Source organism: Meles meles, chromosome 6 (assembly GCF_922984935.1).
Source record: "Meles meles chromosome 6, mMelMel3.1 paternal haplotype, whole genome shotgun sequence".
NCBI classification, from domain to species: domain Eukaryota; kingdom Metazoa; phylum Chordata; class Mammalia; order Carnivora; family Mustelidae; genus Meles; species Meles meles.
The window spans coordinates 87,273,333-87,291,197 of NC_060071.1; the positions used below are offsets into that span (position 1 = coordinate 87,273,333).

General features: G+C 41.0%; 1 protein-coding gene across 1 annotated transcript in view; it reads left to right on the forward strand.

Moving 5' to 3' along the window:
* NPAS3 (neuronal PAS domain protein 3) overlaps positions 1–17,865 on the forward strand; it is an 863,147-nt gene that overhangs the window by 613,952 nt on the left and 231,330 nt on the right. The window contains 1 exon segment of the mRNA XM_046007000.1: positions 9,354–9,443. Coding sequence (XP_045862956.1) covers positions 9,354–9,443 — 90 coding nt within the window.

Sequence of the window (17,865 nt, forward strand, 5' to 3'; positions counted from 1 at the left end):
ACCAGATGCAGTCACCTTGGGGGTTAGGGTATCAACATACACATTTTGGGGGGATATAAGTCAGACCATGGCAACTGTATTTGTGACAACCAAGTTCCTTTCGGTACAAATGTTTTTAATTCTTTTTCCCAGAGATACCAATAAATGTCTCCTGAAATGAAACTCCTATGAATGCATCAGATTAATATCTGAGGTTTCTAAATGGTCTTTTAATATGCTAAATTCATTATAGGGTTCTTTAATCACTGTTACTACCCCTGACACAAACTCCTTACCTAAAGGAACACACGTGCAATGCTTTTATTATTTTCTCTTAAGGAGCCTCTTTTTTAAAGTTACCCACTGTCCAGTTAAACAGTCAGGTTTGGTCATAATCAGCCATAATAAGAAATAACAGTATGGGTCTACATTGTTATTGAGGATAACAGGATAAAGTCATCTTTATTGAGGATAAAGTCATCTTACATAAAATAGTATACTTCTACATAAAATAGTACATGATATGCCAGAAGGAGAAGGAGAAAATCCTTAAGTCTCAATGAAAAACCATGGGACAGGAAAGGGGCTCATTGTGCAGGCCAGCCCAGTGGCCCATGGGTGTGTGTGCTCAAGGCTTGTCCTGGCCATTGCTGCTAGGAGGTGTGGTTCTCCTAGCAATTTTTTAAAATATTTTTTTACTATTTTTATTAGCATATAATGTATTGTTTTCTCCAGGGGTACAGGTCTGTGAATCATCAGGCTTACAGATTTCACAGCACTCACCATAGCACATACCTTCTCCAGTGTCCATAACCCAATTTTTTATTAACCGTGAGGTCCCTTCTTCCTTTGAGCCAGTAGTCCTTCCTCCAACATATGAGAATTTCCTTGAGGTCTAGCAATCTCTTGGCTATACTTTCACAAGTTCCAAAAAGATAAAAATATGAGCTGATGGATGTGTTCGTTAACTAGATGGGAGGAATCTCCTGTGCATGAGTAACAAATCATCACAATGTATACTTTAAATATCTCACAATTTCATTTGTCGATTATACGTCCGTAGTGCTGTAAAAATACAAATTTCATCAATCCATGCCTTTTCTAAATCAAAGACAGCACGTGACAGGTGTGGAGCTCAGTGAAAACGGACAGGGATCCCCACCTCCTACACAGTATATCCTCAGCTGGAAATTCCCTTTGCCCTGCAGCCTTTTGTTTATAGAGTTCATTTCCAACTCTGCTCATTTGCTTAGTCTCAGATCCCACAGGTGATTTTTCCTTTAAGAAAGCAGCTTGTGGATGTGCCTGGGTGGCTCAGTCAGTTAGGCGTCTGCCTTCAGCTTGGGTGGTGATCCCGGGGTCCTGGGATTGAGTCCCACATTGGGCTCCCTGCTCTGTGGGAAGTCTGCTTCTCCCTCTCCCACTCTCCCTGCTTGTGCATGCTCTCTCTCTCTCTCTCTTTCTGTCAAATAAATAAAAAAATAAAATCTTAAGAAAGGCCAGGAAAGGAAAGGAAAAGTAAAGAAGTGAAAAAAGCAAAGAGGAAAAAAAAAAGAAAAGAAAGAAAAGAAGTGAGTTGGGTCCTTGCCCAGCTTTGTGAAACCTCAGCTGGTACAGGCCCAGGGCACAGTGAGCATTCAATAGAGGTTTTCTGAATGCATCACACTTAAATATAGGAATATGAGAATTGCTTATGTGGAAAGAAATGCTGGAGGAAGCATAGATTTTGAGCACTTTTGGTGGCGTGCGAAACAACTAAAGTACCCAGCAGGTAGTCCGAGCATCAGGAGGAAAAAGAGGGATCCTTCTTCCTTAGCTCTACCACATACTGATGAATGACAGTGAGACATGTCCTTAATGGCTCTGGGCTTCAGCCTCCTTATCCGTAAGGTAGGATTAAATAATACCCGTCTAGGGGCACCGGGTGGCACAGTCAGTTAAGCACATAACTCTTGGTTGTGGCTCACATCATGATGTCAGGGTCATAGGACTGATCCCTGCACTGGGTGCCGTGCTCAGTGGGGAGTCTTCTTGAGGATTCTCTCTCTCCCTCTCCCTCTGCCCCCTCAAATAAATACATTAATTAAAAAAGCAATTATGGTCAAATCTCTATACTATTTTGGACAATGCAGACAACTGGAATTACACCTGGAACTTTGTGTGAGACCAAGCTCCATGAGTACCCAAAGTAAAGAAGTGACGTTTTTTGGCTTCTCGGGACTAGTACAATGTCCTATTTATATTACTGCCGCTGGCAGGGAAATTCTTCCTTTAACCTGAGAGAGAACTCTAAATTAAAAGGGAAAGATGTATTGGGGCACCTGGGTGTCTCAGTGGGTTAAAACCTCTCACTTCAGCTCAGGTCACGATCCCATGGTCCTGGGATCGAGCCCTGCATCAGGCTTTCTGCTCAGCAGAGAGCCTGCTTCCCTTCCTCTTTCTCTGCCTGTCTCTTTGCCTACTTGTGATCTCTGTCTGTCAAATACATAAATAAATAATCTTTAAAAAAAAAAAAAGGGAAAGATGTGCAATAAGAAATGAGCTCCTGGATTCTGAAGAGCCTACATTTCGGTAAATTTGTATACCCCATGCATGAAAAGGAGACGTTCTGTTGTGCCAGTGATTATCTGTGCCTTAGCGTAACTAGCAGGACTCCTCTCCCTCAGGCGACAGGAGCTCGGGAGCAGCACATGGGCTTCTCACACCGATGCCCCATGGAGTGCCAGTCTCCCAGGATGGGCCACAGACCACGTGGGGTCGGCTTGTGGTCCCCCCTCACTCAGAGACACAGACATGTGTGACTCCACCCAATGCCACACCCTGTCTTTATACCCGAGCCTGTTGTCCATTTGGCTGGATGTTCACATCAAGAAATCTACATGCCTTAAGGCTGGATGTAAGGCTTGAACTAGCATCCCAGAGAAAAAAGGTCAGCACTTTGATACACAGCTTCCACAAAATGGAATTTTAATGAGCAGAAGCAAAACCCGATCTCCTTGCTCTGAAAGCAGATGTCTTTGTTCTTTTCATGTTTTAACATTTCACTAGCTCAACATCTCTCCTTCTATTCTGGTAACTCTCTGCTAAGAACTAAGAGAGGCTGTCTGTGCCTCTCTGCCCTGTTTTCTCACCTAAGATGTTTAGATTTATGTGTTTTAGGAAACTCTTAGGAGAGATGTTGTGAGGCACCAAGGTTTTTTGTTCTGGAATCCTTTTTTAGTGGGAAAACACTCAGATGTGACTGAATGACTAATTTAGCTGTGATGGGGGAACATGTGGCTTTGGGTACATTATAATGACATGAACCCATGCAAGCCCTTGTGTTATTGACCGGTGGTGATGGGGAGGGGGCAAAGGAAGAGACATGGGAGCCAGAAAGCTCTGGAAGATTCCTCAGAGTTAAAGCCCAAACCTTTGATGTTTGCTTTCATCCTCTTTAAGAAAATATACTTGCCTTAGATTCCTACCTCTAAAAATAAAGCTTTTGTTTCTGCACAGTGCTTGATTGTTAAAACTCAGATTGCAAAGACAAAATTCGGGAAACTTTTTCTTCCCCATAAACAGATACATGTGGGCACTTCTGGGCCTCGTCCCAGGCTCCTTGAAGTTGCTGGGAGTCCACATGTGTGTGCGTGAGCAGTCCAGCATCACCTCCTGAGTGCAATCAGAGGGCAATATGGCATTTTAATGAGCTCTGTCAAAGTGTTACTATATCCAAAGGCCAAAAAATTTAAGAAACATTTTTGTCTTTCTAACTCTTTTATCTGCTGCCAAAAGAGAGTGGAAAGATAGGTATTGAAGCCCTGTCCTCACTCTTCAGGCCAGGCTTCTTCTGTGCTTGGCTGATTCACTCAACTTCTTTCATGATGATGGAGGCTTGGTTCCAAGAGCAGACTCCCTCATTTCCAATGCTAACCCATTGCTCAGAGAGCAGAAGAAATGTTCTCATACAGCCTCTCCTATGAACAGCAAAGATGTCTCCACAGTTACAAAATACTCTCATCTAATGGTTTGCAAGCCTTGTGCTAACATCCATGTTCTGTGCCTACTCTAACAGGATTTTGTCAAAACAAAGAAAAACGCTAGGTTTGGGGAGAAAGTTGAGTGTGCCAGAGACTGTCCTCTCTCAGGGCTGGGTATTTTCTGCACAGTCTAAGCCTGAATCAGAAGAACATCACAGATGCATGGTGCATTGGACATGGAGCACATGCATGCATTTAAATCACGTGTATCTTACTTTTTTACTGATGTAATTGTGAAATATGTTCCTTTTGCATTCATAATTAGGGGGTGGAACAGATGGTGAAGGCTTAGTTTAAAATAATCTGTCATTAAAATAACCTAGCCTACTGGTAATTCTTCACTCTAACTGGAGTGAGGTCATAGGAAAAGAGTTTGGGGTGATTTTTTTTCTCTCTTCTGCATTGGAATGTGGAAGAAAGAACCGCTAATCTCGGAGTGGTTATATACGTGAGAATTACCCCTCTAAGGGCACCATAGTAGGATTTCGCTCTGTGAGATCTGGCTGCAGTGGAATATGCAGGAAAAAGAAAAAAAAGGCAGAGACAAAACTACTTTGACAAATATAAATCCATTTAGTACAATGCATTAAACATTAGTGTACCTTCGATCATGAAGCTATAGTTAGTTTCATACCCTGCAAGGAAATAACCTCATCATTTGACAAATACTGTTAGAGACCCTCAGCTTTTGGGGTTAAGAAACTGTGCTTATACTTTATATGTTATACTGATGTCAGGGGATATAAATTATAATTACAGGCATTACTATTCAGAGATGCTGTAGCTCCTGACTTCGGCACCCAAGCCTCCCTCCTGTATGTGTGTACCTCATAGACTTACCAGGATGTGACAAAGGAAATCTCCTATCAGCCCTGTCAGGATGGCTAAGAACTGTTTTAGTAATAAGAAAACTGTCTTGATAAATCAGATACTAGCATGCCTTTAAAATGTCTGTTTTACTGTTTCTTCTAAGATTTTGTTCTCCATCTGCTTTGAGGAAAGCAGATAGATTTCAGCATGGCTTTATAATAAATCTTCTCAAGGAGGGACTAGCATTAACATTTGTGTAGATTCTTTTTCATCTTAATCCAACCTTAGTTAATAATCAGAAAATTCTACATGTGAGTAAGGAGATGTAATTAACCCTTTGACCCCACAATCTTAATTGGCGCCTGTTGAAAACAGTGGGCAGTTAAAAAAAAAAAAAAAAAATTGGGGCGCCTGGGTGGCTCAGCGGGTTAAAGCCTCTGCCTTCAGCTCAGGTCATGATCCCAGGGTCCTGGGATCGAGCCCCGCATCGGGCTCTCTGCTTGGCGCAGAACCTGCTTCCTCCTCTCTCTCTCTCTGCCTGCCTCTCTGCCTACTTGTAATCTCTATCTGTCAAATAAATAAATCTTTAAAAAAAAAAAAAAAAATTAAAAAGTAGCCTGCAGTGATTCAAAGAGCTTGGAATGTATGTACTAGCTACCTTGAATCGAATTTTTTAAAATTCCACAGAACTTTCAGATTAATCACATTTGGTTCCCAAGACTAGTGGATCGGATGTTTCCTTCCTCCTGCCACCTTTTAAGATGGAGACACACACATGAAACCACTATCAATGTTACTCTTAAGACTTCCCTAAGCAGCAGAACAGAGCTAACTATGGATGGGGATGACCCTCAATCAGAAGGTGATGGCAGTGGCCAAGGCTGAAGGGCAGCCTTGCCAGTCTGCTGCTGACCCAAGTCCATATTCCATTTCCGTATTTGAAACATAGTCAGATCTGAGTTTTGGACATTCATCTCACACTGTAGATACAATTGACATGATAAATATAAAGGTAAAAAATAAGTCTAACTAGGGTATTTTGGTTTAGTTTAGTTTAGTTTTTGTTTTTTGTTTTTTGGGGGTTTTTTGGTTTGGGGGGATTTGGGTTTTGTTTTGTTTTTTTTTTTTAATACGTCTGTGATGACAAACAACTAATCTGACGAGTTGTGTTCTTCCCACACCAAATTGGCTGTTATTTTTAATTGAATTGACTGGATGCTTTGTGTCATGTAGACATAGACTCATTTTAATCTCACCAGGAAATTGGAACATGTGTTGGAGCCTCTGCTTTGCCAAACAAAACTGGCCAGTTCTTAGATCGCTGCTGCTTAATAGCATCAGATGTTTAGCCTCCAGAAATTTTTTTTTTCCCTTGCTATCATGCCCAAACATCCTCTACTGTTTTAGTAAATACATGAGATATGAACCTAATGTTACAAAATCACGATCGCTTTCAGTGAGAACGTAAAGGACGTATGTGGCTGGCAAATGGCCCACACTTAGTATTTTGGAGAACTACAAAAGAATCTAGTCTGACTCTGGTCTTGCAAATGTTAAGAGATATCCCAGGCTGTGTTAGACATCTGTGATGTCAGCTTCTGCAAATACTCTAATAGCTTCATGACCAGGACTCTTGGGGAAGATAATTTCCACCCCTCTTAGTCATTCTAGCATATGTGATCTAAGGGAAGGAGCTTTGGGCTTGGAGGTAGAACTGGACTTACTAAATCTGGTCTGAGCAATTGTTAGGTGTTGGCCAGATGAAGATGACTAAGACATTGCCCACTGTTGAGAAATTCGGTCTCCTTGGGAGTTGAATAAGCCAGTGAGGACCATCCAGTGTCATAAATGCTTGAACAGTATCATCAGGGCGTAGCAGATTTAATCCTAGCTTTGCCACCGCCTGACTGTATGATCGGGTCCAAGCACTGAACCGCTCTGTGCCTTAGTTTCCTCACCTGTAAAATGAGTGCTTAGAGGATAGAGGGTTATCTCTCTGCCAGGTCCATCAGTCCTTTCTTCTCTCAGTCAGCCTTTTGGTTGTCCTGTGTTCCCATAAAAGGTTCTCCTGTCTTCTCTCTCTCTAATCTGACAATAGCACTGTAAGGTGTGAGAAGATGGCTCGCGTAGCTCTCTTTCTGTGTATGCCAGGGCATGGCCATTGGGTTGAGTGGAAAACCTGTCCATGGGGAAGGCTTAAAGGAGTGGGAGGGAGGCTGTTCATCTTCTCCAGTCAGCCTCAGGAGATCTCTTAGGTAAGGTAAAGACAAGTGAAAACGAGATCCTTCCCAAACTCCCACAAAAGAAACATCTGTCCCTTTGCACTGGTTCAAAGCGAGAGTCCACTCTTCCACACTCCAAGCTTGAAAGGTTGGCTCTCACCAGGCTCCAGAGTGGGTGGCAGTGTGGTCAAAGGGAAGGAGCCCACTAAGCAGTGTTTTGTTCCTTGTCCCATAGCTGAGTCCGGGAGAGAGATTACGTGGCAAGGTGACAAGTTAACCTCTTGTGGGAGTGACCTGTGAACTCTCTTGTCATCCCACTTCCTGTCTGTCTCCTGACAGGGGGATTCTGTCATTTGAACAATCATTCGAAATCAAGTGACGATTTTTAAGTCAGAGGCCGCCTCTTAGGAAGCAAAGTTTCACTTCAGAAATGCTCTGACCGTTTCTTTCCATTAATTTACACAATCAGAGAACCTTTGTTTTAGTGGAGGCAATCTTGTCATTAATTCCGACCGTCACAGTTTGAATCCTGACTCCATCACTAACTAGAGACAGGCACGTCGCCTGCCTTCACTAAGCCTCAGTTTCCTTGTCTATAAAATGTAGATCGTAATATAATTACCTCAAATGATACTTGTGAAAATGAAAAGAGCTAACACATGCTAACTGCTTAGCGTGTATTGCTTAATAAATGGATGATATCCTGACCAAAAGCTTATCTATCATGTAATTTGTAATGTAATCATGTAATGTGACTTTGGAAGTGTTTTCAGAACCTACCTAATCAGAGAAGGAGAGCAGGGGCTACCCACAGTCTCTGACCAGTGGGGCTCTAAAAATGGGTCAGGAAGCATGGAAGCCAACTGTCATATCTCTCTGTGTGTGTGTGTGTAATGGAATCCAAACGTATATATTCCCATGTACATACATAAATATAATACATAAATATATGTATTTCATATATACGTTTAGAGCTCCAAAAAATATTCAGTATTTTAAGCAACTGAAATTATTGCTGGGATTTGAGACAGTCCATGTTTCTTTTTTTTTTTTAAGATTTTATTTATTTATTTGGCAGAGAGAGATCACAAGTAGGCAGAGAGGCAGGCAGAGAGAGAGAGAGGAGGAAGCAGGCTCCCTGGTGAGCAGAGAGCCCGATGCGGGGCTCGATCCCAGGACCCTGGGATCATGACCTGAGCCGAAGGCAGAGGCTTAACCCCCTGAGCCACCCAGGCACCCCGAGACAGTCCATGTTCCTACCTGAATGTCACATGCTACTTCCACCTTTCCCTATTTAAGAGTTAGGTCATTGAGTGTTGCCACATGCCCTGTTCCCAGTGTGGGTTTCCTATTTTTCCAAAACTCACAGCCTTTGGAAAAACCACTACTCTTTGAAACTTCTTTTTTTTTCAAGCAGTATTTGGGCCACTTACCTGGTTCAAGATAAATTACACAAAGCGAAACAAAAGACATAAGGAGGATGGAGGGTAAAAAATGCACTTTGATTGCAAATATTTGAAACAAATGTTCTCTTGCAGTTGGGAGTCTGTGATGATTGGCACCACTCATCAAATTGACAATGCAACCCCCATTTAAAAAGTGGACAAAGGTTTTGGGAGTTAGAGATGATGTGTAGCTTCCTTCTCTGCCCACCCCCTTTCTTTTGTTTCCATTTCAGGAGCTGTAATAGAATCTAGATCTATCACAATAAAACTTAAGCATAGAGTTTTGCAAAAAAGGATTACAGTTTGTAAGGTTTCAGCCTATAATCATTCACCCATAATGTATTGACTTTTCCTATTTGTTCTACCACAATAGACACTGGGAGTGAGAAGGGTATAATCCTTTATTAATTAGCAAATTATTGATGTCCACAGTAGCTCAAGTGGTGATTTTACTTGCTCTTCATAGAGGGACCCGTTTTTTTTTTCCTTCTTGTTTCGTTACAGTTTCCATTCCTGTTCAGCTATTTAATGGAGAATCTGGCTGATTTAATCTTTTAAACTACTGAATCCAAAAAAAATAAAGGCAACAGCTCATAAAATCATCCTGACCTGATTTTGTACATGAATATAATGTATCTTGATCAAAATGACAGAGACACAGGCAGATCCTGAATTAAAGGAAAGCTCATAGTCTTCGTTCAGACCTTTTGTTTGTTCATTTATAGGGCCATGGTAGAATATCTTAGGACTTTTGTTAACTGTGAAGAAAAACAGGGTCTTAAATTCAGTATGTGTTGCTTTGTGTCACATGCCCTATTAATTAAATCTCCATCATGTGTTTATTAACTTAATTTTATATTTATTTTTTTCCACAGTCCCTGGATGGCTTTGTATTTGCACTAAATCAAGAAGGAAAATTTTTGTACATTTCCGAAACCGTCTCCATCTACCTAGGCCTCTCACAAGTAAGTAAAATGACAATTTAGATTCTTGACGGGGATTGTGAAGGCTCCTTCTGCCTCGTGCTTTTCCCTCTCCAATAGATATTCTGTTTAGCATGAATTATCAAATTTATTCTTTAATGCCTCTACTTGGCTCTTCTCACAAAGTCAGTGGGAAAATTCTGTCCGTTCGGAACTTTTGGAACAAACTTGTTCTCCAAAACTTTAGTTCCCCCTCCCCCCAAGGATCATTATTAATTTATTGAGAACAAATGAAGTTTCTTCCCTCCGTTGTTTTGAACTTTGAAACCTCTGTGCCCGGTAGGAGAGGGACACACTAATGGTGCTTCCCTTGTGTCCTATTACTGGATGTTTATGGAGTGCCCTGCATTATCCTGGGAGCTGACACAATGACAGGGAGTCATTTGGAGTCAAGAAATGCTGAAAGAGACCATTAAAATGTGTTGCAGGGAAGGTTCCAGCAAGGATATATTTTGCTGCCTTTGCAAATGCTTCCTAATGCTGAAAGACAATTTCATAAAATAAGATAGCCTTTCACAATGTGCAGTTTAATTACTCGCACGTGTCTGTCAGAGGTTGAAAGAAAAGAAGACGGAGGCAGCTGGAGCAAGGGACAAGATCCTAGATGTTATTTCCCGATATTCCCCCCCGAACACACAAATTTTACTTCCGTCGGATTCAGGGACACGGACTGCATCTACAGAGTGCCAAAATCCCCTGAAGAAAAGTTTTCAATTCCACTAATTATCCAGATGCAGTGTTTTTTTTTCCCCCCCGTAAAAATGCTGAACATCTGGATATCTGCACCCATACAGGTGATTGACAGAGTTTGACCCTTTTCATCTGGTAGTTTGGCATGAGGAGAACACAGCCTTGGTGGGAGAGATTTTGTATGTATGTGATGATCTGCCAAGTTCGATAATCTACTTCTCATTTAGTTGTCCCTTGGAGCTAAAGATGGAGATAAGATTTGTCTCTCTCCTCTTAAGCAAGACCCACCCCAGACTCACTGCTTCCGAAAGTTGGCACCTCTCTAAGGAAGCATCCAGCATGGCTGGAACATTATGGCTGTTAGTGAGCTTGCTGGGTAATAGCTAAATCAAGAAAGACATTGGAAAATAATAAGGAAAGATATCTGGCGTTTGAGAAGGCTTGGAGGAGGAGGAGAAATGCTGCCAAATTTGATTATTTACTGTTGAGAATCCAAGCAAGGGTCCATTAACTCTTCCTTGAAAAACGCACAAGCTATTGGCTATAGTTTATAGAGAAATTCTATTGCATGTGGGTTTTAGCAAACCAAATGATAGAAACAGGGCTATGGTTAACTTGTTGTCAGCGTTCTTTCATCTTGTTGAAATCTCTGGTTTTGTCATAGCCTTTCATAGATTTTAATCCTTGTCTTAATCTGTTTGGGACGGAGTTTTTGAGAATCTCCAGTTTGGAAATGGGCGTACCGCCATGTTCGTTCACACTGCTCAGAACTGGAAACACCACTGTTTGTTGTTCTGCAATGCCCATATTCATCTGTTTTACACAGAATATCCAACAAAGTTTAATAAGCCAGTGAAGAAGAAGGATGAATAATTAGTTTAAGCAGGTAAATGCTAATTAGGGAACTCCTGAAAAGCATCCATTATATACTAGCTCAAAACACATTTTACAGCCCTGGTTAGTGGTGTAATCCAAATTCTGTCAAGGCAACTGCATTTTCTGTAATTGAGATGTGTATGTTTGCTTTGCATAACAGATGGCTCTGTATGCTTAGACTGATAGCTAGGAAAATAATAATTGCATTATTCTGGCCAAAAGAATATTAGCTCTTGGGTTTTGGCCATTTCAGTCAGTCCTCCTGCCAGCACAGCATATGCACATATATGGATTGGATTTTCAAGGAAATTGATGCATCTGGAATAGTGTGGCCATCTGAAATATCATCTGTTCAAGAAAAATTTGGCTTTAACCCTGTGCTGGTTTCTCCTTAAAAGCAGTATATTTCACTGCTTTCCTACTGTAACATTAAGTCAATCTTTTCCTAAAATCTGAGACAAATAATTGAGGTTTCTGCAGAATAAAGCAGCTGTGTAGACATGGAACAGTAGCCGGCACCTTCTGGGCAGTCATTCCCTGCTATTTTATGGGATGGGTTTTAAAGTGTGTATCAATAATCAGCATCTTGCCTTGCCCGGGAGCAGACGCTGGCCCCAGTGTCTCTCACCCTCCATGGTACATGTGTTCAGTGTCCCCAGCAAGGGTGGGACATGCAGGTAGAAACTATGAGGTACAGAGGGTTTCATTTGGAAGTGATGAAGGCTAAGTCACTAGGAAGTGATTTGCATATGCCGATGTAGGTGTTCAGCATTCAAAACCAAAGTTTATGAGTACTTCCGGGTTAATGTGAAAATAATCCAATTAAGGGCGCAGGATGTTTTTAAATGCCTAAAGAATGAGAAGGAAAAAAAAAAAAATCTATGCCAGTGCTCTGGGAAAGGATTTCTAACCCAGTAAATGTTATGTTCTAAGTCCTAATAGGATCCTTGACACTCAACCCTTTTCAAGTTTCTTCAGTGTCCTCTGGCACTTGTGGGGGTACAGGGTCCACATGGGGGACGTGTTATGTAAAATGTGCTCAAAGTTGTTTAATTAAGTACATACTTAATCTTTTACACACACACCCTTAATTGAATGCAAACCAAACACTCTGTTGGTGTCCTACAACTTTGGCTCAAAAGTTATTCCATCAAATTCTAGACAGAGATAAGGAATCTATGAAATTATGGTCCCTCGGTTCCTTCTTAAATAGTTTTGTTAAATAAAGACAAAGCATAGCTCATATCATTAAAGACTTACCCAGCAAAACCGTTGAGGAATATTGCGAGCAGGTCTGCTTGTTAGAGCGCAGCTATATCTGCCTTTGTAACTCTCAAAACGTTCCTTCCTCAGTTTTATTTTCCTTCAACATGTAAATAAATATGGTGGCTTTAAAGTGGCTTATGTTCAGGAAAGAATTAGGATGATATTTTGACTTGTGAGAAAACTAAGTCGAGAAACTTCTACTGAGCTCTGCTAGCATGGTGTGAATACAGAGACAGTCAGAGCAGATTTCTTCTCTACCCTCTGTTGAGTGTAACAGTTCCTGGTGTCCAGTGCGTGCATGTGGCGGTTATTCTCTCTGAAGTATTTTCATATTGTCATGATGATGGGAGGGAAGGGATCTGTGATGAGGTTCAAACCACCTTGGGAAGCCCTTTTGACTTTGCCAGAGATATATATTTCATTCAACATCCAAGATGGGGTTTCAGGTTATAGAAATATGCACTGTTGGCTTGCTTCCCTAGGTAAAGATGATTCCCAACTACTCACTGTGAAGACATCTTAAAGAAAGGAGCCCCAGATAGCGATACTGAGTTTGATTTGTGTGGGGATTAAATGCCTTCTTATACATGGTGATAACATTCAGAGCTGCTAAAAACCAACTCTACTTTGTAGCTGTCATGGAATAAGCATAAGTGGAAATGAAGAAAGAAAACAGTGTATTCCCTAGCACTGAAAATGTAGTAATGATACATAGTCGGATTTTAAGAAATCTCTTCCGGGATGTAAGGGATGTAATCACCAAAGGATCCAAAGGAGACTTTTTATGATAAATTAAAAAAATTTCTAGTTTGATATAGGACTTAGAGAAATATTCATTCATTGACTTATACCCTCCTGTTTCCACAAATGCATAGAATAAATGCATAAATAAAAAATAATTGCACAAAAAATAAAAAAGATAATTGCACAATATAGCCAGGATATAAGGAAAGAAAAGGTAAAATTAAGTCATTTTTTACCACATAGTAGGCAAACACAATAGAGGCTCTAAAAAAGGATGTAAGTAGTCTGATAAAGCCTCACATTTAGCAGTGAGCTCCCTGGTAACCAAAGCAAAAAGGGAAATACAGTCATTCTTTAAAAAATAAGGAATCATTGCTTCTTAAGGAAAGCAAAGTTTTTCTGGGGCTGCAGTATAAAAATAAATCTCAAATATAATCTCTGTAGAGGTCAATATATGGATTATGACATACTGATTTGCTTCTATTGGGGTTCACATTCAGAGCAAAGCTGTATTGACCATGTAGCCAAAGTGAACAAATATATTGCAAATCTCATAAGCAGACAGGAAACTCCTCCCCCTCCCCAGATGCTGGTGTGCTGAAGATCATTCTGTGAGTCATTTTCTGACATCCAGGCCTCGTAATAGCTTTGACTAGTTTGATGGTGTATGTGCTTGTATAAATCAGCTTTCCCTCATCCATACACAAACCCTGCATTTTCACTTAACTACTGATGAGAAGTTTAACAGTACAGTTGCCGGAGGCAGAGGACATGGGTCTCAGTTAAACAGAGGCTAAGAAAGGACTTGTATTTTTTTAAAACATTTTTCTTTGAAAGTGGGGTGAGAAATGATGATTCTGATGCACACCTGTGCCCGCAAAATGTTTTCAATTTAACATAGAGTCTTATTTAAAATAAAATGGGATCTAGAGCAAACTGGGAAATTAACAGATTTTTGCACTGTGATATCATTAGAAAATACCCTACAGCCAGCAAACCACTCTCTTGAGATGCTTCCTAATCTCGCCCCACCTGCCTCCAGTGCCAGCCTGCCCGACACTTCTCACCCAGTCCCCATCCAGGTGGAAGATGCATCCTTGTTGTCATAAGCCCTCCGGAAAGTAGCCGCAGACAAGCTTACAAATTGGCTTGTTTCAAGGCAGCTTGCTGAAAGGGGCAGGGTGGTCGTGGACAGAAGGGCTAATAAGAGGTGAAAGTGAAAAGGGGTAAATGATTGTTTTGAATTTAGTCTTTTTTTTTTTTTAGCCCTGCAGATACATTTACCATCAACTCCTTTCCCCATCCTGTTGTTGTTCATCCCCATACTCTAGATTTCTCTGCATTTGTTATATAGAATGGCAAATAAAATTACAGCTACAGCACACAAGTACAAGGTCAAATAAATGACAGAGCTCAGTCTATTTGTGAAGCTATTCTGAAAGGGAACCATGGTGCCAAATGTGGTTTATTTGAATAATAAAGAAGAATTAGATTCCCCTGATAACTTGGCCAAGGGCCAATAAATCACTGGAGGTTAAAGATGCTTTGCAACTGCCATGTCTTTCTTTTGCTTTTCCAAAGTGCACCCTCAACTCTTCCGTTCTCCATTTTTCAAGGCAAATCAAGTTGAGTTAGTATGTGGTTAATATTCTCACGTCCATGTTTGTAAAAGACATATATATATATATGCTTTAGTAGGATGAAAAAAGGAAGACACTAGCTTTCCTTAAAGTTATTACTCTTGTGTGCATCATCACTTCCTAGATAGCTGGAATATAAACACAAAAATGTATTATTTCAACACGGCATGGGGCTTCTGATAATGGGGCTATGTGTTAACGTTTTGGGAGTTGGTGTTCTAATTTTAGGCAATACTGAGATAACTGGGGTTCCTTGAATAAAAGAATACATGTAGCCCTCCGAATATTGTTTTGTGACCCCCCCCTTTAAAGGCTTTCAAGTGGATATACCTCAACTTAAAAAAAAAAAAGAAAGAGAGAAAAAGAAAAATGTGTAATTTTCCGCAGCGTGTGTGTGTGTGTGTGTGTGTGTTTCCCCCGACAAGTCTGCATTTTTCTCCTGTACTAATCATAAAAAGTTCATCACTTCTTGGTGTAACAAAGAAAAATGCCCTTTTGAATGTGGAAGCTCTGAGGGTTTAGAGACTATTGAGAAAATATAAGTATCAAAATAATTCAGAAACAGTACAAGGCCCAGTGGCACATTATCAATTTACAACATTTAAATTGATAAATGCTTGGTGGTGAAGGCCTACAAGGGCACTTTGAAAAGCAAATAGCGACCTGGTGAAGAAATTGATTTCCCCCCCCCGAAAATGACTGCATGATGCATCATTTGACTGCATGCTGTCCGAGTGCTTGACAGAGATAATCTCAGCAATCCCACGGGTGACCTTATCGTTCTCACCAGGGCAACTGTGTCTACGTTCTGACTTTGTGCATGTCAAGGTTCCTCCCGGCAGGATCCTTGGGGGAAAAAGTTCCTCTGTTCGATCCAGATATTGAACTGCTCCTTATTCCCCCTTTTCCTTCCACCCCACCCTCCCAAATAGGCAAACACACCTCTTTATTTCATCCATAATTATGAATGAGCCCGGCAGAGCACAACAGCTCTGCACTCCGTGTCTTCGTGGAAGCCATCTTCCTACCTTTTAGGTCACCGGGTACCCAGTGAGAACTTGCATTAGCGGGGATCTTTTTATCAGAGAGGGAGGAAAATTCCCTCATGTTCCTCTCTGGGGCTTTCCCCATCTTTAGCAAAAATGGAAAAAGTCAGATGGTTCCTTTTTCCTTGCGCTTGCAAGGTGTAGGTTTTTTGTTTTCTGGGGGGCTTTTTTGTTTTGGGGGGTTGTTATTGTTGTTGTTGTTGTTGTTTCTATTCCCTCCCCTGCCTCCCCCCACCCTCCTGCCAAGTCTTGACACAGAAGCTTCAGAAACTGTTTTAATCTACACCCTTTAGTTTTTCCTAATGTTCTTTCCTCACCCTCCAGGAATTCGAGGTGTCTCTCTGGTTACTTTAAAATTATGTAATCCGGATATAAGGCCCAGATCAGGCATCCCCCTGCACTGTGGGGCCTTGCCTCCCTGTGGCAGCTTCTGATGTGCTGATTCGATGTAATCCGTGAGGCTTCCTCAAGACCACTGGTGTTTACAAAATATTTTTTTTTCTGCCAAAGAAGAATAATTGACCATTTTTTATGCCTCAAATTTTTCTGTTGTTATATACAGCTCTCTGTGTGTGTGTGTGTGTGTGTGTGTGTGTGTGTGTGCGCGCGCACACGCCTGTCTATGTATCAGTAATCTTCCTGCTACTCGGCTTGTCGCTGGTAATTACAATTCTTGATTAGCCACTTCTTGAAAGCAGCAAATACCCTGCCTGTCTTGGCACCCTCCAGCTACGGTCCCCACTGGCTTTGACACCCTCAGTTCACCACATTCAACCCCTTTTACCTCCTTCTTTCATCCACAACATTAATTCTGAGTGAACAAGACGTGCTTCCTTGCTTTTGACAAGATTTGCTGCAGTCTCATGCGACAAAAACCCAACACTCATTCCAGATTCAGAAAGTAGGATTTATAACAGCATTTTAATTTAATGTTGGATGTCGAACATATAAAGAGATCACAGTAGTACTAGAGCTGAAAATTGATGCCTTTTTTATTAGTGTCCTCTCAGAAGTGGGTGAGACGCTGCTTGTGCAGTGGAGCACAGAACAGCACAGTCAGATGAATGAGGATATGCTATCTGCAAGGAATCATATTTCAAGCCACTGTCGGCCTCTATTGATGTGCTCAGAGTTGAAAGGTTATGCTAGTAAATGCCATCCGAATTTCCAGCATTAGAAATCGGTAGAATCATCTCCTGACTGTCACTTTATGCTCCGCCGAAATGCGCTGCATGGGGATGTTTTACTTATTTTAACTCGAAATTAATTTCTTATTACTGGAGCATTTCTTTCTTGCTCTCTGGCGTGCATTCATCAGTCCCCAAAGGAGACCGATTTTTACCAGACCTTCCAAGTAAACCCAGATCTCGGAAGGAAAATGAAGGAAAGCTGGAAAACGTACATGAGAATTACATGAGAATTACACTCCTCTTGTTTATTCCTTTGAACATATTTTACCAGGCCCTGAGACTAAAACACAGAAAGTCTTGCCTCCGAAAGGGAAGGCTTGTCTAGTTAGACTGTGTCTCAGCACTGCGAGACAATAAGACATAGGCTTGCCATTTTCAGATGTATGATTTGAAGACCTTTTCCATGGCTTCTTAATTTCTGGAGGTGGTGTGATCAAGAGAAAAAAAAAAAGAAAATGAAGCATCTTCATTTCGTGGGCTTGGGAAAAGTAAAGTCAGAAAACAATACTTTTTGAGGAGCTAGCTTGTTTTATTTGCATGGATAAAATGGTGTTTTCACTCTTGCTTTGAAAGTAGAGCACTGAGCAAAAGTGAGATGGAGAAGAAAATTTAGTCATCATTCTAAGTCTGTAATTTATTCATTTTTAAATAATGAAATGGTGTTTTTCTGAATTAACCCATGTATTATTCATGCAGGCGTTGGCAATGTAATATCCCCAGTTTTCTGGAAAGCAATGTACGTTTCTTTGCCTGACAAGCAGTATTTTCTATATGTATTAATTTAATGGCTTATTTTATTATGCAAAGTTGGAAAGTAAAGATAATTTCTGTCTATAATGTGGTGCTTACATAGGCAATATATGCAAAATAATACCTCCACACCCAAACCAGCTCTCCTTCCTCACTTAGCCTAGACGCTGTGAGACTGATGAGCGAAGGCACACTGCTCATA